General features: G+C 39.2%; 1 protein-coding gene across 6 annotated transcripts; it reads right to left on the bottom strand.

Annotated features, from left to right (window-relative positions):
* Positions 1 to 45: 45 nt before the first annotated feature.
* On the bottom strand, positions 46 to 23,224 carry BCAT1 (branched chain amino acid transaminase 1; the record flags this gene model as incomplete). Of its 6 annotated transcripts, XM_082491836.1 has the most annotated exons (9): positions 46 to 479; positions 5,121 to 5,195; positions 6,303 to 6,443; positions 8,341 to 8,426; positions 14,331 to 14,473; positions 16,167 to 16,330; positions 18,639 to 18,758; positions 19,649 to 19,759; positions 23,099 to 23,209. In XM_082491836.1, 9 exons carry the CDS (start codon positions 23,207 to 23,209, stop codon positions 438 to 440), a joined length of 993 nt encoding a protein of 330 aa, XP_082347962.1. In that variant the 3' UTR covers positions 46 to 437. The 6 variants fall into 6 exon arrangements, with proteins under 6 accessions (XP_082347962.1, XP_082347965.1, XP_082347964.1 ...); XM_082491839.1 differs by lacking the exon at positions 6,303 to 6,443 and having other exon boundaries at positions 23,099 to 23,224; XM_082491838.1 differs by lacking the exon at positions 18,639 to 18,758 and having other exon boundaries at positions 23,099 to 23,224.
* Positions 23,225 to 24,126: the final 902 nt, after the last annotated feature.

Raw genomic sequence — 24,126 nt, 5'->3', positions numbered from 1 at the left:
CAAAGAGCCTATGGCTAAACTTAAGTGTTTTCTGAACACGGAGAAAAAGGCAAAATAAAGTCAATAGAACCCTGCGGCCAACTAACAGGCAACATCTTTGTGTTGTTGTGTGACAACAGGAATGGCAGTTAAAACAAACAAAATGAATCGAAGAGCAGTTGAAGAGCATTTTACAAGTTTTTAGACTGTACATAAGACACAAGGAGGCACTAAGAAAATCTTTAGGAAAGTTCTATTGCTAGCACCTCTACCAAGAAGACAGGTTTCTACTAACGGGATTACAGTAGAAATCAAAATGATTGTGTTCACATTCACCGGATTGTGGAAACAATCATCCTGGGGAGCAGATTGATACAGAAACTATGCTACGCACAGGCAGCTACAGAAGTTATCATTATTCATGTCTGTTCTTCTGAAGGGCCTGAACTCTTCCACCTTCACGACACCAGCACTGCCCAATCGCTGTCTTCTCTTCCATACTGGAACAAAGCAAAAATGGAGTTTAAGAATAAAATTTAAAATTAACAGTGTACAATTATGACAGTACACTGACAGTAGTTTGGATTATTTCTTATGCCTTTACTTCTGTCTTTGATTTGAGCAAAGCCTAAAGGCAGCTTGAAGCTTTATCCGTCTTCCGATAAGTAGACTAGGAAAGGGTGATACTGATACTCACTACAGATGATACAGAATAGTCTTGCTTCACTAGAGCTTTCCATCAGTTTAATACAGTTATTCCCGAGGTGAGTTCACTAATTCATTCATAAGTATGCTCCTGCTCAAGCTCCAATAAACAAACACATTTGTTTTTATTTCTTTTTATTTTCAAGGTGGCTTTTTATTACAGCATTCTGATTGAATGTGAAATAAAACCCATCTCAAATACCACAGAGTACAATTAGAGAGAATTGCAACCCAAGTAAAGCAAGTCATCTTTCCATATGCAAACCAACAGGATCACCAGGCAGAAATGAAGGCAACCTACCACGTGGAGCTGTATAACCCTTCTAGGGGACCACATAGTACCAAGGCAGCACTTTTGGTTCTTAAACTGGCTCCACGTTCTAAAGCTCTTTGTCACCAGCCCCATAAGCAATGTTCCAGAGAACAATGTTCCAGAGAGCTTGAAATGTTCCAGAGCCCCAAATGTTCAGGGAGCTTGAAAATGCTTTCCACCAAGGAATAAAGACTATTTTTAGATGCTTTATGTAGTCTGGAAAGATAACTTGATGATAAATTCTCTAGAGAGGATAAAAGCAAGTTCCTCCAATCCAGGTTCTGCATCAGCAGGAAAGGAGGTAAAGGGACAAGAAAGCAGGGAAAAGGCAACAGCTCCAAATCAGGCTGAGCCAGAAAAAATACACTTCTGGATCCACAAAGAAATTATGTTCAGTTGGCTTGTCTTTTACTCTTTACTCCAGCAGGTGAAGCCTCTAAATGACCTCTACCTGTATCACATCTACTTTTTCCTTTCATCACTAATTGTGCTGCTCCTGTTCTGCAGTCTGTGATGTGGACTAAACACTGGTATGGTGCTACACAGGACCTTGGATGAATTACGTGTTCAAAGGATTTCCATCTTACATTCCCAGATGTCAGTGTGGCTGCCTTGGGAATTCTAATGAAGGAAAAGCAGATGTATCATTAGTTTAACCACAAAGCACTGGATTACCCTAATGTGAGGCAATTTTGTTGCGGATCAGGGCAAAGGGAGAAAAAAAAAAGACATATCTTCATATCACTGCTTCTCAGAGAAAAGGTGGCACCCCTACCTCCCCCAAATCAGAAAGCAGGCAAAGGCCAGGGGATTATTTGTAGGTTTTGCTGCTTTAGTAGTGTCATCTAATGCTCTGATGCTGACTTCAGAACAGGGCCAGTCTGAGTTGCCATTTGACCATGGTTTGAACCTGCTTCCAGAATTAAAAGCAGAATGAAGTTGTTATACCACCATCAAGATGCTTTCATTCCATAAATAAAAGCAGATTTAGATTCCTTTATTGATTCAGTCAAAGACCTTGTGACCTCAGGCTAGTCAATCCCACCCCTCTTCCCCTCCTTCTTCCCCCCAGGTCCTGCTTTGTAAAAATGAACACATCCTTTCTCCTTCCCTGGTTGATTTTCACTGGCCTACCTACTTAGACTGTGCAACTTTGAGAACAATAGGGGGTTTGACTAAATGTCTGTTCACTGCTGTCTTGACTGCAGTGTTTAAATGTATTTTATATCATGTAGTATAAACAATATATCTTACCTTCTATCCATCCCTTCCAAGTTGCATCCTGATCTACACTTTAAAGGGTATAGCAAAAGCTTGCTTATTCTCGAAGCATGGAATGCAAAACCACAAAAACCTCTGAGTGGTATTTCAGCGAGTGCATTCCCAGAGAAAAGAATCTCATCTCTAAATCTTCTAACTCAAGTGGTTATAGCAGACAGTGTACTATGACTAATTCATTCATAAGTGCTCCATTACTGTGTACAATGTAAACGATTTAATATAAAATCTTTATCAGCTTTTAGTAACCATGATTTCCAATCAGTGATAGGAAGGGAAACATATATCGCAGTGCTACTACTGTCTCTCTCAATTGGCATGAGAAATGGAATCAGTTCTGCCCATGAGTTTCTAATTTGTCACTCTAGCTCTAGTTCCACTGCACAGCTGTTCAAATCCAAAGAAATCCTGTTGAACACAGAAGACTTGCAGAAGAACAATGAGCAGCATGAAAACAGACTTGGAAACACAATAATGAAGGTAATCTGAAAATGTTAAACAAGCATGTATTGTATACAAGGGAAGCGGTATAACAGTATTGGATACGGAGCCTTGCACCTCTTGTTCATAGGTTCAAATGCAGGACAATGCTGGTACTGAGAATTTTTACTCTTTTACAAATGTCTGTTGTCCAACATGAAATGGATACATTGCCCTAGTTCAGCCAACAGCACAGCAAAGAGACCAAAGCTGTATTTGGCTGTAATTTCCATTGCATTTTATTTTTCAGAACTTGAACGTTCTTTGGAATAACAGCCTCAGACTGTCCAAATGATATGACAATAGTCCAACGATACTGCAAAGAGTTCTTATTTTTCCCCTTCCTGGCAGAACATATAAAAGATCCTTGCGAAAGGTCTTGAAGACTCCCCTGACATTTTAAGAATACTATATATTACATTTTGTGTGTTGCAGCATTGTTTTCTGTATGACAACCTGAGGTCCATTTGGATATGAGCTCAACTCTCCACAGATAGGAAAGTGCAGAAACACAATCGGCAACTGCTGATTGACTCTTAAAGGGGAAGCAGTAAAATCATGCTTCTAACAATGAAGTGTTCTAACTCTCCCTGGCTTCTTTAAAGAAGGAAGAAAACCTGGAAGTAAACATATACATAATAGTCCAGCACTTTCCAGGTGTGACAGATTTACTCTTGGCATGTAACTAATGAACACATGGTATGCACATAGCTGTAAGGGTAAAATGGCATATGCATAGTTGTAAAGTGAAAAGGTCCAAGAAAGATAATAGTTAGAAGCAATCCTCACTTTCTCAGACTTCTCCTGACCTGTGGTTGGGGGTGAAAAAGCAGGGTGATCAGGGAGGGCATGGGAGGAAGCCTCAGAGAGCAGGCAGGATAAATTTGTCTAAATAATTCACTCACTATCTATTAGCCAAGGGAGAAAGACATGTATTCCAGTACTGCCTTCTGAAACAGAATTCTGGATTTCAAAAGCCATTCTTCTGGAAACCGCAATGAGAAGTGATCAGTGGAGACTCAAACTGATCACAAATTGTTGAAGGCCCTAACGTATATCACAAAAGCGTCACCTAGACATCAAAAGGCAACACAGGAGTTACACAAGTGCTTTTAGATACTAAAGGTAGATACTCGATATGCTAACAAGATGGCTTTAGTACAGAGCAGAGCGCTATGGAAACAGTGATCAGTATGTATCACAATGAAAAGTGTATCTATAAAATCAGCTTATAGTCTGTCCCTGAAATAAATCTGGACATACAACAAGAAAAATAAAGTGATGGACACCAACCGTTACTTCAGATAGGTGTGTCAGGCACTTGGGATGAGAAAGATGAAATAAAACTGTGGTATTTAGTGGGATTCTGGAGAAAGGCCTCTGTGTATTCTTATACAGTAAGATGGTAAAAATTTTACATGTAACTGAGATGGGAACGTGGAATACTAAGCCTCTTCTTCCCCTCAACAAACAATAAAATCTAGAAGTAAAAGTGCCTATGCTTCTTCCTAGCTATCAGTCCTGCTGTTTGAAGAGAAAGACCCAGTTCTCAAGCCATTACAGCAGAAACATGATGGGGGAGAGTTGCTATGTGATGCACTACATCTCACAATCTTTCAAGAAAATTCTTAGTTCAGGGTTTACTGGGAGGAAGATAAAAATTTTAGTAGCAAATTTAAGAACCTCTTAGATCAGTAACCATCAGACTTGATTTGAAGAAATCATGACAATACTGCCAAGCAGCTGCTATCAGATCTTAAATAAAGGAGCTTGTAACTTACCAAAACCTACTTCTATCCCCAAATCCCCCACACCATAACCTATGCTAAATAAGGAAAAGAAAACAGGCAACCTAAATAAGAAGGGCCATCACGTTCTGATCATTGACTTTAATTGAAATGGTATTGACTCCTGCGCCCAGATAAGGAGGTCAAACACAGATTCCAAACAGACTTTGCTATTTAGCAGACCACAAAGGAAAGAACGGTTTCAAGAACAAGAAGTGACCGTGTGTTGGAAAGATGCTGAGAAATAGAAATGGTGATCTGCTGGCTGCTCCCAGTGAGTGCTTCTTACTTCACCTATCTCTTTATTGATTAGCTTCTATTCATTTGTGATCATGGTCATTAAGACGCTTCACCTATTTTTTCCCTTAAAAAGGAGCATATAACAACAGTACTGGATTTCACTGGTAACATTAATATCTTACAACTCTCATCCAGCTTCCAAATAGGGAAAAAATATATCAGTCTCCCTCCATATAAAAAAAAGTCTCTAGCACCATTATTAAAAAGACTATTTTCTGATGTTTTCAAATTTTCACCTTTTATTATTTTATCTGGTTAAAGAGGAGTAAGCACCTTACCTGGATATCACTCAGCTTATTCAGAAAACGGGTTGTTAACTGAGGTCCATTCTCCATAGTTGGAATGTGCAAATGCTGACATTGAATAAAGGAGGGGGAGAATAATATGTAAAAACAGCTTTATGAATAACTTAGGGTCACCAAGAATTTTAATAAATCAATTTATCAAGCTTTCTAGCCCTCCTCACAAATATTGTTGAAATGTTTTTGTAGGAGGGCATGCTGAGCCAGTGAAAAGTTAGATTAGTTCAATTGTTATGCTGTTTTTAAGCAAAGACTAATCTAAGCCTCCCAAAAGATCTGTCCAAAATGGAGAGCACATTGTACAGGCAAGAGAAGAAACACTGTACACAGCATTTAATTTCAAAGTATACCATATAGAAACACAACAGGTACATTTATAGTATTTATCACTCAGCACCTTGGCGTCTCATGTTATCTTTGCAGCTGATAATACCAATACATTTATTCCATCTTATTAATTCAAGAAATGTCACCTTACAGACATTTACTGTACTTGTCATATTTAATGGAACAAAGCACATCCGTATATGCAGCTGCAATAACCCAGCCTTCTGAACTAACTTTGTGCTGGCTAAATAGCATCAAGTCAGCTTAACAGGCTGAACGCCTGTGGAATTCCACCTGTGCAGGAGAAACCTCCCATATGCTGCATAGGAGTTGGAAGCAGCTGTGCATCCTACTGAAACAGCTCTTCCATCAGAGCTGAGTTCCCTGCAACGAGGGGTGAAGAAGAGATGAACTTTAGAAGGAAAGAATGCAGTGGCTCAGGAATTTGGTTCCTTACAAAAGTCTTTCCCCTCCTCACCTTTCCCAGGTGCCTTAATTTTGGAAAAAGTGTTCAATAAAGGAAATGTGGGACAATGTATTTTTCTATATTTTCAAACAGGCTGGGAACTTGTATTTTTTCCGTTCCCCAGGAACTGATATTTTATGATTTTAACTATTAAAAAAACCCAGAAGATGAGAGGGAAAGTTCTCTCTTCTGACAACATACTAGTAACTCACTTGAGAAACAACATATTGAAACTGTTCATCTTTCCAGGAAGGAGCCTCTGGTAGCACTCCTTTTCTGTCTCACTTGTTTTTTGCTTCAGCTGCAATTAATTATGATATAATTCTAAAGACAGAAGGGGGGGAACAAGAGAGACATTTTCTTACCTTGCCCTTATATAAAATTTTAGAGATAGGACATACAATACAAGCTGTTCCAGCACCGAACATCTCCTTTACTCTGTTCTCTTCCAAGGCAGCTGTCAGGTCACTCATGGTGATGTATCGCTCAGAGACTTTAAATTCTCCCTGCACAAGAAGAATCATCCATAAAAATTGTTAAAAGTTTAAAAATTGTTTGTTTGTTTTTCTCATGTTGAAACATCTCTAATGCAACTATTAACCTAGTGGCAGTGAGTCAAGTTTTGGCTGTGATCTTGTGATCTTTTCAAACCTCCCAGTACCACACAAGACAGACTCTAATCAAAAGAATAACCTTCAAGAAAGACAGTGGTCTGCCAGATAGAATGCTGGTGATTAAGTGGCATTTCCTTCTGATTTGTTACATAATTTCGATATTGCACTAGGAAATAACGCAGCAGAATTTCTCATGGGTTATGTGACACAGGATCTAACTACCCATGGTCTCCAGCATCCTAGAGTTTGTACAAAAATTACTCAATGATGTCAAGAGACCTTTGCATCCCACTCTCGGACAATTCCTAAGCAAAATACATTCTGTTAATTCCACCTGCAATGGCAACTAGATGTGATACATTTCTTTAATCCCTGGTGAAATTTCATACTGTAGCCTGCACACAGTTGTCACATACAAAAATTAACTGTACTGCAGGTATGAGTAAAGAATTTCACATTGGACAGTCTTAACATAGGAAGAGTTTTACCTTTTATAAGTGTTGAAGATGCATAGCAACTGATTGAGGGGATGTGTCTAAAGAACAAAAATAATCATCAAATTTTGAAATTTTCATTTCACGGATTTATGTGGACTTTATTTCCTATCAAACCAAACTAAAGCTTAGCCCTTGTTTTATGTGCAAGCTTTCTAACATGAAACAGAGTTGCTTACAATAGCAGAAAACGTGATTAGCTCTGGACAGGATGGTATTTGGAGAGAGAGGCAGGGACACCGTGGAAGCAGTTTCATATAGGTTAGAGAATGGAGGTCAGGAAGAAAAGAACAAACTTTGTGAGAGTAGATGGCATCTAATTATTCAAGAGGACGGAGGTGAGAGTCTGGTATCTCACAAACAAGCCCTACCTACTGGGAATATATGTCTGTCTCTAAAGCAGACGGGACTGAGAAGCGTGCATGCATATCTACACTAGGGAAGTACCAGTATGAAAAAAGATGCATAAGAGTTCAGGTCAACAAGTGGCACACGCGTGCCACAAAGTAACATGCCTAGCTCTTTTCCCTGCACGTTAGATTTAAGGGATATATCTGTGAACTGTATTTCAGGAAGTCTTCCAGCTACAGGTGGTTGGAAGCTGAGTTAATACCAAGAGGAAAAGTGTCACACATGCCTGTGTTATTCCTCCTGCTCCTCCCTAAACATAAGCCTGGCCAGAACCAGGAGACAGGATACTGGGCTTGATGAGCCTTTGGCTGTATCATATTCCTATATAAGCCACAATAAAACCTTTGAATACAATACAGGAAGAGTGAACAGTTTGTTGCATTTCAAGGTATGAGGTAGTCCCAAGTGTCCAAATAAGTATTTGGATGGCTACAATACAGAACTGGAATCTGGAAACAGACAGATGACTTCAAGACTGTGGCTGGATTTTAGGCTGCATGGTAGTTATTAGAAATAAGGGTTAAACCATGAGAACTAAGCGGAGAAACAGTGTGCTGATGACTGAAGTATAGCTGTGGTCATGCACAGTAATTGTTCATTTCCTGGCTTTAAGTTGTTGGTACCAGTGGATTTAATGAGAATTTTCATGTTGAATACTACATGGAGTTACTTTAACAAGCTTGGTATTGTTCTGTGTGACAGGTGTGGGTATTCTGATGATGTTGCTGGGAATCTATGAATTAGCATGCCCTTAGTTCCCATTTAGGTTAAGAGATTTGACCAGTTCAGTTGAACTGCAAGATACTGAGCAGCAGGAATGCTTACTTTCATCAATGATATAACACGATAGTTGAAACCGTTACTGCCAAGGTCAAAACACTCACCCAGTTGCGTGCCAGATCCAAAATGCTTTGTCTTGTCACTCCTGGAAGGATGATGCCATCTAAAGGTGGTGTTGCCAGTTCATTTTCTGTAAAACACAAAAGAAATAGAAACAGTTGTTGGAAAACAAAGAGACAAAAATAAGGTTCGCCGATATTACACCAAACACGAAAATTAAAAAGCAGATGAATCATATCAGAAATGTTCCCTACCCAGTAAGATGCAACATTTATCAGAGTTCTATAAGAACACATTACACAAATTCAATTCCAGTAAGTTGTTGGGTGTTTGAAACCTTTTGAGTACACTTCAGTACACATTTAATACATTAATAAATACATGGGTAAAGCTTAGTAGTAGGTTTTATTCCTCAGTCTATTATGGTTTCGCTGTATAACTACTGTGAACCGTTGAATGGCGCAACCTTCAAATTCAGAATAGGGAGGCACAAGGGAAAGCCATGCCTCATAAACCCAGGGCAGATCATGACTTTCCCTGAAATGCTCTACTTAATTTAGGAATATAGGGTTCACCATACCTACTTCCTGGCATTAATATGAAACATCTACTAGAAATTTTGAGGCTCATTTACTCAACAAGCAAAGCATTGGAAACCTTGCCAAATGCATCTTGAGAGGACACTTCCTTAATGATCTTTTGTTTTAGTCTAGACATCCTTTCCCCCCTAATTTTCTCTTTACACAAAAAGAGCAGTCCTAATAAAATTCTGAAAGCACTAACACTTCAAATTGTTCAATTAGTTTGGTTTGTTAGCTTGTTTTTCTTGTTTGCTTTTGAAAAAAGAACATTAGATAAATGTTCGTCTAATACAACTAATGAAACGATAGATAAATGGTAATCCATATTTGGTAAATACTTACATAACAATACAGACGTTTGTGTGTAGTCTTTGTTCTTCCATCTGACCTTTTCAGCAAATCAGGGTTAATATTTTTCATTTTAAACCATAACTTTCATTTTAAACCATCACATAGCATACTCAGTGGTTTCTATTATCAGATAATACTGAGCATTTACTCTTTCAGCCAGCCAGCCAGCCTTTTTTAAGACAGTCTCAGATTTGCACTGATGATGAAGACATCCACAGTCTTTCAGTAACACTCTTAATTTTTTTTTTCTAACCATTTTCTCTTCCCAGTGAGAATCCATTATCTTTCTTGATCTTATAAGGATGTTATCCTGCTCATTAAACCCACAAGCCATTAAGGTTTTTGACTCATTTTTACCTAGTTCACATAAAAGAACAAGATATCTATCTTCATGTTTTTATTATGCCCCTACCCACCAAAGATCACTAAATCCAGGCCTGTTTGAATGAGTCTCAAAGGAAAAGTTGTCCTAAAAATGTTGCTATAGGCCCCTTGAAGCTGGTAGAAACACGGTATTCATCCTTGGACCCAGAGAGCAGACACTCAGAGAGAGCTCAGCTGCTTAATACTCTGTTTTCAACAGTCACCTAGACAATTCTGTGCACAAACACTGCCTGCCAGCCAGTGCACACACAGCTCCAGACTGACTCCAGCATGGGCTCTCTCCTGCTCTGCAGGACGGAGCTTTGCGAGCTGCTGAGCTGGGATAGGGGAAACGGAGGATAAATAAATGACGATATTCATTGAATCTGTTACTTACTGTCCATTCTCTTGGGAAATGTCTGTTACTTTTTAATGCAGTGAACCCTGGATTTATTCATTTGGACTAGAAGTTTTTCGTACCTATGCTTCCATGTTCTTTTTATGAGGATCCATATACACAAAAGTAATAGATATAAACTGCCATGCCAAAATGTATAAAAAAGCTGCCCTAGAACAGGCTATATATTCTGCTCTCGTTTGACTAACCAATAGTGCCATTCCATAACCTATCCTAGACTCCTAATTAAAGCAGTGGTCTCTTCTTTCTTATACAGTTAGGAATAGCTTTCCTTTTTTGAAGCCTGTCTAGCATCACTCCTCATCGTGATGCCTGTCTGGTCCTAATTCTGGCACAACTATCAAAAGAAGAGGACTTAAAAAGCATTGCGTGAGCCACAGGGTTCACCTGATTCTGAACAGTGAAAAACTGATATTCTGCATTTGTGACCCAGTCGTATACAAGTGCTCCCCTTTCTCTAACAGAAAACTTCAAATAATGTGGACCTTAATACCAAAGATTGTGACTACACACCAGATAATATTTTGCATTTGGTGATGTTGCCACAGATCTTGGCCAGAACCTGTTTAAGCTCAGCAACATGTATTAATTGATTTGAGCTAGTTTGAAAAGGTGCCAGGCCAAACCAGCCGCCAAACAGCACTGAGCAGACAGGACATGGGAGTCTCAAAATGTTTCAAACAGCCTGCTCTGTAGAATTTTGTCAAGTACACATATGATGCCTACCAGCCTGGGGCCACCCAAGGAACATCTGCTCCCCTGGTATCCGGCAGAGATGATAAAGCTATACAACACAGCATGCCAAAAAGCTCATCCTCTCTGTGACTCGATGCCAAACCAGGCTCCCTACAACATCAGTTTGTCCATCTCCAAAAAAACCCACCTGACTGTGAGCTCATAGACTCCATTTGCCTTCTGAATTATTTTGATAGGCTAGAAGCCTTATAATGTATAGTAGCAAAAAGGGGGAAAAGGCACTTGAAATAAATTGTTAGTTTCAGTTGACTACTTTTATTGTTATAGTAGTAGCACTATCAGTCCAGTGCCCCATTACACTGGCTGTGGCATAGGCATGCTGTAACAATGGAACTCCAAAGTATTTAAAGGGATTTTTAAAATGAGGTCTTGCATATTACAAAGCTTCAATTTTTACACACCTGTATTTATGAACATATAGCAGATAAGATTCCAAACATGGGATGCCTTCAGTACCAGTCACACAATAACAATGCTGAGAAATTCACCAAAATATATTTTACCAAAATTATAACAGATACCAACTGAACTTCAGGGTCAAGGAGAACCCAGGAAACCCTGATATCACTGACAGCTGACTTCACGTCCCACTTTGTTCTGGACCTTTCTATTTCTTTCTCCTTATTTTCCTCAGGCTTTTCTTCTGTTCTCTCCTCATGCAATCACTCTGCCTTCGCATCTCTGTCTTTCCTCAATTACTCTCCCCTCCTTTTCTTTGTCTGCCATCTCATTCATCTCCTGCTCTCCCCTCCACACTATTGCTATGGCTTTCTATTAGAGTAGAAGGTATGATACTTATTTTGTTGGTAGTCTACTTGTACAAGATACTTCTGCAGCACAAATAATCCTCCACCTAGAAGACTAAGCAAACTTGCCTGATATTTTACCCGACTGTTCCAAAGAATCTTTTAACATATTTATTTTTTAATTTATGTAAGCTATTTTGAAGTAGGCAGTATTAAAACCCATTTTAATATCAGCACAAAAACATTAAGTAATGCCTGAATGCTATTCACAATGCCTTAACATTAAAGCTAGAAGTAGAGCCCAGATGGTTCCAAATCATTCTGAAGAAACTTAATTTTTGGAAAGTGAAGACAGATTTCATAGTTAGCAACCTTCAGGTTGGACATATGTTTCCATTTTAAGGTTTTCCATAAAGTCAAGCCTGTATTCTAGGCAGAAGAACAGATATTATTAAAGAAAACGAGTTTCAATGTTAACAGCTTCTTGGGATTGTTATGTGCTTTGAAGATGAGGGTGGAAGGTACTGTAGGGTGACCAAAATTTTCACTTTGTGAACATAAACTGTAAACAGTATTAGATGAATGAAATATCATACTCCTGTATTTATGCAACAGCAAGGATCTGGATTTGGTCATATGAGACGCCTCAGCTAGAGCAGCAGTGGGCATACAAGAGCAGCACAGAACATGACATGTTATTTTACCAGAAATTGAGTAGTTTCTTCCCCTACTTCCACCTCGACGTTACAAACAAAACATTTTTCCAGGCTCCTACTGCTGGCTGAGACAATGTGTCATGGTTAGTCACAATGCTGCAACTGAAAACATATAGTAAAGGCTTTCAAGAAAAACCTACTCTTACTGGAAGCATAGATGTCCTTTAGTCCAGGCTTTAGTGGGCTGGGTCTTTGATTTGTTATAAACCAAGGAGAGCAGTTCAGACTACTCCGCGGTGACCTCTGAACACACAAAGAAAGGAATTTTCCTTTTGATGATGATCTGCAATTTCTGCCTCGCTGTTTTTATGTTAGATCCCTCTCTCAGCTGCAGAATTTGCATAACAAAACAAAACCACAGCCTAAGTAAGTATCCTTTGTGAAGTGACAGAACATAATGGCAAACACTTTTTAAATCGCAATGTAAAGCCATAGGCAGGTATGTGATGACACACATTGACAGCATGAGGGATTCTCAACCAAAGATATCATAAATTAAGCATTAATCAACACACCAGGAGACAGCAAAGTGTTCCAATGATGCTAATGACCATGTCGTGTGAAATGGCAGGTTTGCCAGTATACAGTTAGCTTGGGTGGCGTGAATTACAAGTTGTTTGCTACGGCCACCTCACAATAGTACTATTCAGTAGCGCACTGGTAACGCAGTGATTGGCAGATCTTTGGAACAGCACGGTGCTGCAGCTGGATAATTCCAGTGTATTCCTGGTTTAAGTACAATGAGAACATTGAATTCTAATCATGTCCCCCCTTCAGTGTCCTTTCCCTGGGCAGAATGAGCCAAAATCCATTTTCGTGTCTCTCCAGTGAAGTTACACAAGGCATGAATTTGTCCATCTAGCTACGCTGACAAATCTACTGCTGCTATAACAACAACAAGAAGATTTCTCATATTTATAGTTTCATTCACAAGACTTCACCGACTCATTCAACACGGAAGGAGCATCATCCCTCTTCTTACAAAAATGATAAAAGATTTTGTAGAAGAACAATTAATGAAACTGGAGATGGGAGTCAGGTAGCTGGATTCCCATTTCCCTAGACTACCCAAAGCACACTGCTGCACCCACAGAATGTTGCCTTTCTACTGCAGCTGAGCACCATCAGGAAAATGTCCATTTTTAAAGGTACTCATGGCACTACAAAAAAAAAAATCAGAGTCTGAACCCTGCATCTGCTGCCATGCAAAAATTCAATACCACTTAATTTTCATGGAGGTCCTGCACTCATGGAAGTCAGGAGGTGTCCTTTTATTGACTTGCCTATACATTGGCTCAACTCTTTAAGGACTTAGTCATGTAGTCTTCCAAACCAGTTCTCAGGTGCAGCTGTCACTTCTCAAGCACTGAATACCTGCATGCCCGATAGGTGTTTCCGAGATTCCTAAATGGTTGGCTGTTCATTAACGAGTTTTCTAATCAGCATGTACATTGCTCAGAGATGACTACGTGTACAAAGAGGTAAAAATGGCTTCAAGAATGACGGTGTACCTTGAAAGCACCATTTGAGCATTAGTGATGTAGAACGCTGACTGACATGTTTCCCTCTGCCTCCACTCGACAGAACTTCAAATTCTTCAAAGAAAGAACTGAGTTCTTCATCAGTTGGATACTGAAATACTTTTGGCTATGCTTCAGGAACATTTAACTTGACAGAAAGCGATGATGGAAACCACTCATGCCCAAAGCCACAGTTTGAGGAGTTACCCAGCCATAAGGTGTCTTTAGTATGTCTGTATTGTTTCTGACCCAACGCCTCCTTCAAGACCAAGCATGCTGCTAGAGTTGACACCAAGCCTGCAATGTGACCTTGTGTATGGCTAGACTCTTCCCTTCTGAACACGGGAACTGGCCCAACAGTTTAGTATGCTATCAGTAGGCAGTACTCACAGCTGCTCCAGAATCTCCTCTTTCACAACGGTGTAACTAAAAGTCACCTATCAGTTTTCAGAAAAGAATAGACATTTCCTTTCTTAAACAATCTTCATTAAAAAGTTTATGATCCGTACTCACTCTAATAATAATTTTGTGGATTACTGTCCCAATTACTCTGTTAAAGTTTTCATGTTTTGTGTTACTATACCTCCATCTTCATTTATCCAGTAGAGAAAGAGATTCATTGTTCCAACTTCAGTTATTTGGTGATCTTCTCCATAGAGCCACAAAACCTGCTGGCAGCCTAGCTCCAGGGCTTCTTGCTGGGCATAGATAGAAGAACCGTAATTCCTTCCAGAAAAACAAAAAAAGAAAAGAAAAGAAAAGAATGAGCAAACAGTTATGAGTACCTGGTTGGGTATTTTCTCATTTCTATGCAAGGTTGTGTGCACACCTATCTTATGAGCAGGTGCTCTGCACAGTCACTGCCCTTCCCTGGAATATTTTAATTGGAAGTACTCTACTAGTATGTTACTAGATCATTTCTATCTACAAGCCCAAAACTTTAAAGGGCTGAACATCATCAACAGCTCAAACACATCTAACCAAATTGTCTTAAAAATACCTCTTGTTCCATTTTCTGGACGTTCTAATCATTGCAATTAGACACCTTAGGAAAGCATTTATATTTATTTAGCAGTTGGCATCCTTGAGAGAGATCAACAATTCCCATCCAGCTCATGGTTTTAAAAAAAGCAAACCAAAACCATCTATCTCATCTCATATATATCAGATGAACAGATGGGTCATATACGTCAGATGAACCTCTTGGAACACAAATATCACCAGAGGCGAGTTATTTCTTTTCTAGTAAAAGACATTCAACAGAATTAGTAGCTTCAGGAGCTGCATATGGCCCTGAAGAATTTCATATCCTTGAGGAGCAACTGTTTTCCTAACATGCTGCCCACAGAGTGAACCTGACCAAGTAATATGTGTGTACTCTGTAGCTGCTCTGAGGGGGGGAATAAAAACTCTTTCGCTTCTGATGTTCAACAATCATCAAGACCCAAAGTCACCAGCTCCAAAGTGCTGATCACACTGGAGTTAAGTTCTCAACTCTGGGCACAAATTAAGTCATTAGTGACTCCAGACTATTCCTTTTTTCATAGCTGATGTATGAAGGATGCACAGGAAACTAAATATATTTTAAAACTAAGCAAAACCTCACAAAGAGTAAAGGTCTCAGAACATCAGACTGAATGAAGGAAAAGTGTTTTCTTGTCCTTTGGTTATTCTACTAGCTCAGCTGAACAGCACTTGACAACTACTAACTTCCTGCCTAGAAGAGAAATTCCCAAGTAGAAGCAATAAGCTTCATTTAAATCAAAGACCAAGGTCATATAATCAAGTCACTTATTTAGTCACATCCAAGTTGCTTGCTCCAGTCAAGCCCTAAGCAGCTTCACTCTACAAGTCGAGGACTTGGACATTAAAAATTATGTTTCTACCTAACTGGTGCTTTGGCCAAGTTCAGCAGAAAACTGCCAGACTGCAGCCAAGTCAACGCAGGTAATGGTCTCATGCTTTCCCTTAAACACCCATACTGCCCTAACCAACTGCAGATGGCTTGTCAGGACAGTTTGCCAAGGAAGGAGGTCAGCAGTCAATGCTGCTCACTGCTCAGTTAGCAGCAAGCTGCTGTACTGAATGCTGCATCACAGAATTGATATCTTTAGTGTCAACTTCTGCAAAGGGAATAGCCAAAGTATTACATGGGCACCTTCCAGGTCCAGTTCCTCAGCCTGAGATGCTGCAAACTTGCCTCTGCATATAGTCCACTTGGCTGTAATATCCCAACAAAACTATGCAACTGAATTGTATAAATAATATTTGCAAAGTACAATTTTGAGATCTTTGTTATAGTACATTGTTTGTATCACCGCTACATTTAATGCTTCTACTTCTGCTGGATTAGATATTTCACTAAAATCAAAACCTCCTTTGTGAGCTATGTAGAAGATACAGAATTATGTTTTCTTACCCTCCCAGTTTGCAGTCTCCCGTTCCTCCTTTCCAGGCTCTTACATATTTTGGATCTGCCCATAAGGATATTGGATTAAAGCTTCCGCTTGCAAAGTAAGGGCCCACAGGGCTCATTATGACATACAGTAGGGCTTTAGTCGGCTTCTTCACTCCAAGGGAAGGCTGAAAACAAGGAATGTAAACAAATCAAAAGTTATTGAGAGAAAATACTTATATAATATTACACTATTAATATATATAAATATCATAACTATTATACTAAATGTATAATTGTTATACTATAAATATTACACTGTTAATTTATTAAAATATTTATATAGTATTTACACTAAGAGAAAATATTTCTATCACTTCCCCCTCATCCAAGCAACAAAACAACTCTAATTTTATATACTGTCCCCATTCATTTACAGCTGTTTCATTTAGCTATATATTATTCTAATCTTCTCAAATAGTTTCAAGGTTTTGAGAACTCAGAAATTAGCTTAACAAGATACTATATAATTACACGAATTAATCACAGCAGAAGCCTGCAAAGCATTCTGGGGGGAGAAGTGGCAAGGACACAGGCTAGCCATAACAACAATGGAGGAACCACTGTCAGCTGCATCAGTGACGGGAATTAGCCAATGCTACTTAGAACTGGCATTTGGTAGAGTTGAGTGGTGGCTCTGTGAATGGCTGTGTGACAAGCTAAAATGATTTGCCTGCTGGAAGTGGTTCACACAAAAGTACAGGAAATAACCTGGAATGTATCACATGTTTTTTTCCCCCTCCTGTCTGAAAGATGGCTTGTACTTCCAGTCATCACCACTGACACTTGAAGGTGAGGTGAAAATTCTGGCACTGGTCAAAGTCTGAATCCTGTGGTAGGAGACTCAGCTTAACTATCTGATCCTTTGAACAGCTCAGGACTGAACACAAATTAACAGAACGACTGAAGTTGGAACACACCTCTGGAGATCACCTTGTCCAACCCCCATATTCAAGCAGAGCTACATGCAGCTGGTTGCCCATGATTCTTGGGATCTTCTGTGCAACTGAATAGGTTACAATTTTCTCTCCACTCAGAGAAACCAGTCTCGTAAAAAGAACAAGCTCATCCTTGGTTTCTAAGATTAGGTCTCCATTGAAAAAAAAGTTATTGGACTTAAATTTTTAAGAACAACAGTCTAAGCAAAACACTGCACAAAGCACGTGAAGCTAAATTGGGAGGTGGGAGGGAAAATAATAGTGTAATAATGGAACTACTTGAAAATTCAAATAAGCCTTCCTCAGTTTCTGAGAGGGTTCTTTTGATTTCTGTCTACCTTACTCCTTCAGCAAAGCTTCTCACAAGATTAACTAACTTCTTTTCCTGATTCTTACATAATCATTCAACAGATCATGCTGACTAGGTTTCCTAATTGTGCTGATTCATAAAAGATTAGCAGGACATGCAACCCAGAAACAACATATGACATCGCGTAAAGCCCAGATGTGTTGGTTACCCTGAAACAAAGCTCAACAGCAAAAGAATTTCCAAAACCAAAAACAGATGGAGGAGGGGGGAATAAATTTTTAATATTAATACTTTACAGTCACTGAATGGAGCTCCTTCCATCTGAAAATCTGTAACTAGTTTACAAGCATTAAATTAATGGCATCGTAGAACACATGTGAAAGGTATAATGCTCATGTATGGTAACTACTTACAGATGTGGATATTGCAGAAGAGTAACTTGCCTAATTGGGAACCATACGTTCTTTAGCTTCCTTGTCCTATGCTCTACCATTATAGGTTTCTTTCTTGGCACTGCCAAAATAAACCCCTTAAAGTTTTAATTAAAATAAACTCCTTGTTTCCAATTGTCTTTATAAATACTATAGGCTTGACTCACATTCACATGAAACTCAGAATACACACTAATGCCTTGTTGCTAAGGAGCCTCTTGTAAGGTCAGGTTTATCTGGGTTCAAGAATAAGTTAACACAAGAACTTGTTCTTAGCTCTGCTAAAAGTCTCTCTCAGAAAAGCCATCTTAATTTACTGGGTAGCATCTTCCAAAATCTCCTCACGAAGGTCAGGATAGCGGTACGAGAGGAAATAACAAAATCTATGCAGCAAATTTCTGTTCCCTCACATTTTCTCCGGATTATTAGTATTTTAAAGGCATACATTACCATTTCACAAATAACTATGGTTTTAGTACAAAACCAAAGTTGATTTAAATTTGCCGTTACCCCTCAGAACAGTTAATCGAAGTTTACTTTCTGTGGTCTGAATCAATGTGTCCACTAGGTGGTGGTGTGGTCAACATAAAATTTCTGAAGTAGCGCAACAGGTGACAAACTCAAAAGTAAAAACATGAAAACAAGTTGCCCCTGAACGGTAATACCACTACATATTTCCCTTCATGGATGGAGGATTTTATCTCGTGCTTAAATGGACAAAAGTTAAGAAGAGGGGAAAAAAGGAAAAGCTTCACACCTCAGTTCCGATTAATGTAGGACGAATATACAGGCTGGCAGCAGTTGAGTATGGGACCCACTCCTTTTCCACTTCCACAAGCTTCCGGATGCACTCTAACAGCTCATTCTGGTCAAAACACTGGGAAGGAAAAGAAAAGGGAGAAAAACAAATGGAAAAATATAACCTGCACACTTAGTGGTCTTTATAGATCCATCCATACGCTAAGGGGAACACTCCATCAGGGTATGTGACAGTGACGGTCCGTAGAGGTTCATAGGACTAAATCATCTTCCTTGAGTTCATTCCTTACAGAATTTAAGATCCAAGGGCCTTTGCTGCTGTGCCTTTCTATACAGTATCCTGCTGCTACAAAGTATCCTCCTGAGATGGTGAAAAGGAGCCATTGGCCCTTCTTGCCTCCAAGGCACACGGAGAGAACTCCCTGTGCAGCCAACACCTTCACTTTGGCACGCTGCAAGCCACCACACCACCTCTTCTGCAGTAGGGTGCTGTGGGTTACAAATCCAAGGGGCCCACCAAGTCTCCCAGTTTTACAAAGTTGCGAAGTTCTTAGGGTAATAAAGCTAACAAGAGTGGGAGGAAATTCACAGGCCCATATACAACTGCTAAAAGCCGCATTACGTTGCTAGCATGACCAAAAATGAAGGCACTCGGAGGCTGAAGGACTTAACTGAAGTGGAATGAAGAAAAAGGAAGAACATTAGCGCCAGAAGAATGTAATCAGGTGTCTGCGTGCAAATACCTGCAGAACAGCACTCACCCCTCAGAAGTAGACTGTGTACATCTGAGGCAGTAGGGAGATAACAATGAAAGCAAAACACTGTTGTGATTTAAAAGAAAAATGCATTTCAAACAGCTCACTGAATAAGATCTCAAAGTTTTAACTGAACTGTTCAAGCATTAGAGCGTTTGATAAACAGTATACTACTGTAAAGTTTCAGAGATTTGCACTCTGAAAATGCAAATACACTCTGACTTAAGGAGAATAAAATGCCTTGGCTACTTACTGGCAGAGTTGCTCGTCTCGCTGATCGCGCCATCCTGTCCATGTTGAGAGTTGGCCGGAACAGGCGGATTTTGCCATCCACTCCTCGGTAAGCCTTCATTCCTTCAAACAACTACCAAGCCAAAAAGAAGGCAAAAGAAATCAAATAATAGTTGAGATGTTATGCCATAATGATCTGTGCAAAAGCAGAACACACCCTTTGGAAATAAAAGAACTTCACTTTCCTGCTCACAGTACTCAAAGCATAAATGCTAGCTAGTTAATCCTTGCAACACACTCCTGTGAGGCAGTATTATTAAGGTTATATTATAAAGATGACCTGCCTATGCTTCAGATATATCTTTCTCTGTCAAGAGACAATGATAACCATTTTTTTAATATAATTTGGTTACAACAATTAAAATTTGTAGCATGTGTTTGACTTAACTGTTCCCTCATGTCCTGACTGATACATAAGGCTGAGCCAAACCAGCATTCTCCCTTATGGAAAAGGTCTACAGAATTTAATCATATATGTTAATAATTTTTAGGGCTCAGTCCAAAATGCATTTTGGTAGGAAGCATGGAATAAGGTAGTTAGGGGAATTGCAGTTCTTGCTGTAGCAAAATCTTGGTCACTTATTTCCCCCATATAGCCCTACGCTGTGGAAGGGGGTTTAGCTAGCATGACAGATGTGTCAGCCTTAAACTAGAGGAAGAATGCATGAAAATTTTTTATCTATACTTTACAGGAAACCTAAATTAGTCACAATTATCCCATCAAACTGTAGAATCCAGATGACTGGTGATGAAAATCAGTTTACCAGAAACCCTTATCCCACCAGTGCCCTCCCAGCAGAATGCTCTACAGCATCCCCTAACCACAGCAAAAAAACATATGCCCACAAAATGTCAATAGCTATTTTTCAGTTACAGATTGATAATTTCCAGTTATAGTTATAGGCAGAAAACACATGTATCATATAAGCTTACAGTAATATATACATATATACAGGTATTATTTAGATTAAGTATTAAAGGATCACTTATGCTTATAGACAAGAGTTTGTATGTTTAGAATTTATTTTCTAAAGCATTTCTTTGTACATTAAATTTCAGTGTAAGTTCTATGAATTTAACTGCATCACTGATGTCAGTCTCCTCAAACTTCTCCTCCTGACTGTTCCACAAAAAATGGCTGGACATACATTCTATGTGGTTGAAAGTCTACATATGCAAGGTTTTTATTTGAAAAAAAAAAAAAAACAAAATCCTGTATTTGCATATAAGTAATTTTAGTAGAATACTCAAGGTTTCATTATTATTAAATTCTATAACATTTTCCCATAAGGATCAGTGAAATGCCATGTTCAGAAAGCTTTTGTGCAGTCCCATGACAGAGCTAGGTCCTTCCACATGACAAATTTTAATTGGGTTGTAACTGGGTTGCAGGAATCCCTGCAATTTTCCTTAGGCTACATGCCAACTATGTAGCAGAACCAGAATTAGAATCTAGAACTTTTCGCTTCCAAAATTTATCTTATTCCTATGGCAATGCCAACCTTATTAAAAGCTTTGTATGCAGTTTTGAAAAAGAAACTAGAATAGAACAGACATTGTAGCTACAAGAAAAACATTCTATCTTTAATAAAGGATGGCATAGCTGGTGATATGGTTGATATCTTTGATATGATTTTTATGGGGTCAGTGACTAAAACCACATTTCTGTAATGCTACTTTCTTATCACAGAACAGTTGTTTCCCCCCACCCTTCTCCCCAACACATTCACAGAACTTTTAATGAGAGGGAAGAGGAAGGAATGTTACTACTAAGATTTGACCAATGGTTTGAGGGAAGTAAGAATCACATCGTTACTGAAACACAAAGCCTTTCTCAAGCTGTTAAATGTTTTTCTCCAAAAAGAAATACCTTTTAACCTACCATAGCACAGTAAAACCTTTCACTCATTAAAAAGGGAGACAGTGATGTGTTCCAGAAATGCTCAGCTTGAATAAAGCAACTGCTGCAGTTGCTTGATGGTTGGTTGCTACAGAGGTGTGCAAACAATATTATCTGACATCTTTACATCACAGGAGCTGGATCTGGAGTTCAGCAGATCCAGACTATCACACTGCATCATGGAGGGCAAGGAGAAAGGGGAGGGAATGCCAAATTCATCATTTTTATTATACCCACTGTGTATTCATTGAGCCACAGCATTGGCACCAGATTCTCCTCTGTCTGTCCTCTTGGCTAGAGGAAACGTGATGCAATAAGGGTAAAAGCATAAAAAAATGGAAAAAAAATATAAGAGCATATTCATGTTAGCAATGATTTCAGACTGGGCCAGAGGCCGAGCATTAAAGCAATTTGCTACCAAGAGTGAAATATAGATTTGGGACTCCAGCGTGGTTTCTTACTTCTTGGGCAGATCAAGAGCTGCAGCCTTAGTCACAGGGGCCTGTTGTAATTTGCACAGGACCTTTGGAGGCTTGGTGACTGGATGGAGAAGTACCAACAACAGCAAAAGATGGTGAAGGCAGGGGCTCAGGGAAAACAAGCATGGAAAAGCTTGATACCCTTATACAAGTAGTTAAAAACAAACAAACAAACAAAAAAAAAACCAAAACAAAAAAAAAAAACACAAAACACACACACACAAAACCACACACACACAAGAAAACACAGGGGAAAAAAAAAAAAGGCTAAAAGAAGTACAAGCTACTCCACTAACTTCAGTGGAGTCACTCCAACCTACCCGGAAGTGGGAGGAGAAGCAAGCTTCCATTTCAGCATATGTGCCCTACACAGATGTGAGTATAGCCAAAGCTGCTCTGGAGGCACAAAAGGCAGCTTTAGGCAGTAAGCAGCTAAGCACGGAAACTGGTAACCACGCTGGTTTCCGACTTAACATTTCACTTTCCAAAGTTCCTTGCTGTATATGCTCTGCTTAAATACACTTGTATATGCTGAATGCATCAGACCTAGTTCGGAGCTCTCCAGACGTTTTCAGAGTTGCAAACAATCTGTCTAGTCTGTCCTGCAATCCAAGCTACAAACCTTTAAACCCGCTTAAAATAACTTTCACAAAGTGCACGTTCAGTATCAAAATTAAAGCTACTCTTGGAATCTCACACAGTCTTATCCAGTGCTTCATTAAGTTACATCAGAGTCAGTAATTGGACCGATCCACTGTCAGTGGACTAGAATGCTTTTTCAAACAGACTTGTCACCACATAAGAAAGGGCTCACCTTCGCTAGGTTAAATGAGCTGGAATCCACACGCCAGAGTAGCTTCTGAGTTATACTAACATAAATATAACCCTGTTGTCTGGAAGAACATCAGTTAACAAAACAAAACATAACTTAATCCTAATAACCTTCAGAAAGTAATAGTTCTTGTGTTACAAAACTATGGCTTCAAGAGCTAATGAAACAAAATAACAGTTTCCAAACCAATTCAGTACTCACTTCTATAGCATAATGCAGAGAGGAGGAGGCTGGATGCAACGAAAGGTTCTCAAGCGGCTTAATATAAGGTTTCTCCCATCCGGAAGCCAAGGACCATTCAATTGTCAGCATATTATCAGTGAACACAGTTCCAAATACCAAACCACTGGGGTCTGGTTTTTCCTTGAAAGTTGTAGCTGGGGTGATAATCAAGTCTGAAGCCTGAAGGAACATGAAGACAAAAATGAAGTGTATAAAAATAATTAAGTCAAACTGGTTTAAAAATGATTCTGCATCAGTAAACATGGACAAATGCAATATTTCATCTGTGGGGACATTTAATGACAGAACAGTTAAAGGCAGCTAACCTCTGCCTCTAACTAGCTGGCAGAGTATTCATACTGTGTATGCACACATACATATACACAGTGCTGCTTATACCAAAAGTAGTTAGCATATTTTGAAGCACCCTTAAATGGAGGAAGCAGTACAAGGTGTAAAACCAGAAAGTCAGCAGACAAAAATTTCTTGGACATTTAGATTAACACATCTATACAAGTTCCAGAAATACTAAATTGTACCTCAGAACATAAGCTGATCATCAGAAATTAATCCCCCTCACGACTAAGTAGATACGTTACGCTGGTTTTCCTTTAATGCATAAAACCAATATGAGAGATCAGAGCCAGCAGATTACTTGGGTCACACTAGCTTATTTAATCACATTCATATTTTCCTAGAAAGATCCTATTAGCCAAGAGGGCTAAATGTTTCCCTGCACAATTAACTGTAGAGACTTTCTCTTACAAGCCGTGACTAGCTGCAGGAATGCAGCATAGTTTTTTGTAATGGTTTTGGCTGGGATAGAGTTAATTTTCTTTATAGTAGCTCATATGGTGTGAATCATCCCAAAGAACAGCAGGGGAAGAAGGAAAGCAGGATCTCCGGCTCGTCACTCCCCTTTTATACACAGATAGGGGCTAAACAACTAGAGAGGGCTATGAAGCGGGCACAGTCTTGATCTGCCCTCTCCATTCTCTTTCAATATC

This window comes from Vanellus vanellus, assembly GCF_965231255.1.
Source record: "Vanellus vanellus genome assembly, chromosome: 1".
In the NCBI taxonomy this organism is placed as follows: Eukaryota; Metazoa; Chordata; class Aves; order Charadriiformes; family Charadriidae; genus Vanellus; species Vanellus vanellus.
This window is presented reverse-complemented; position numbering and strand designations above follow the sequence as displayed.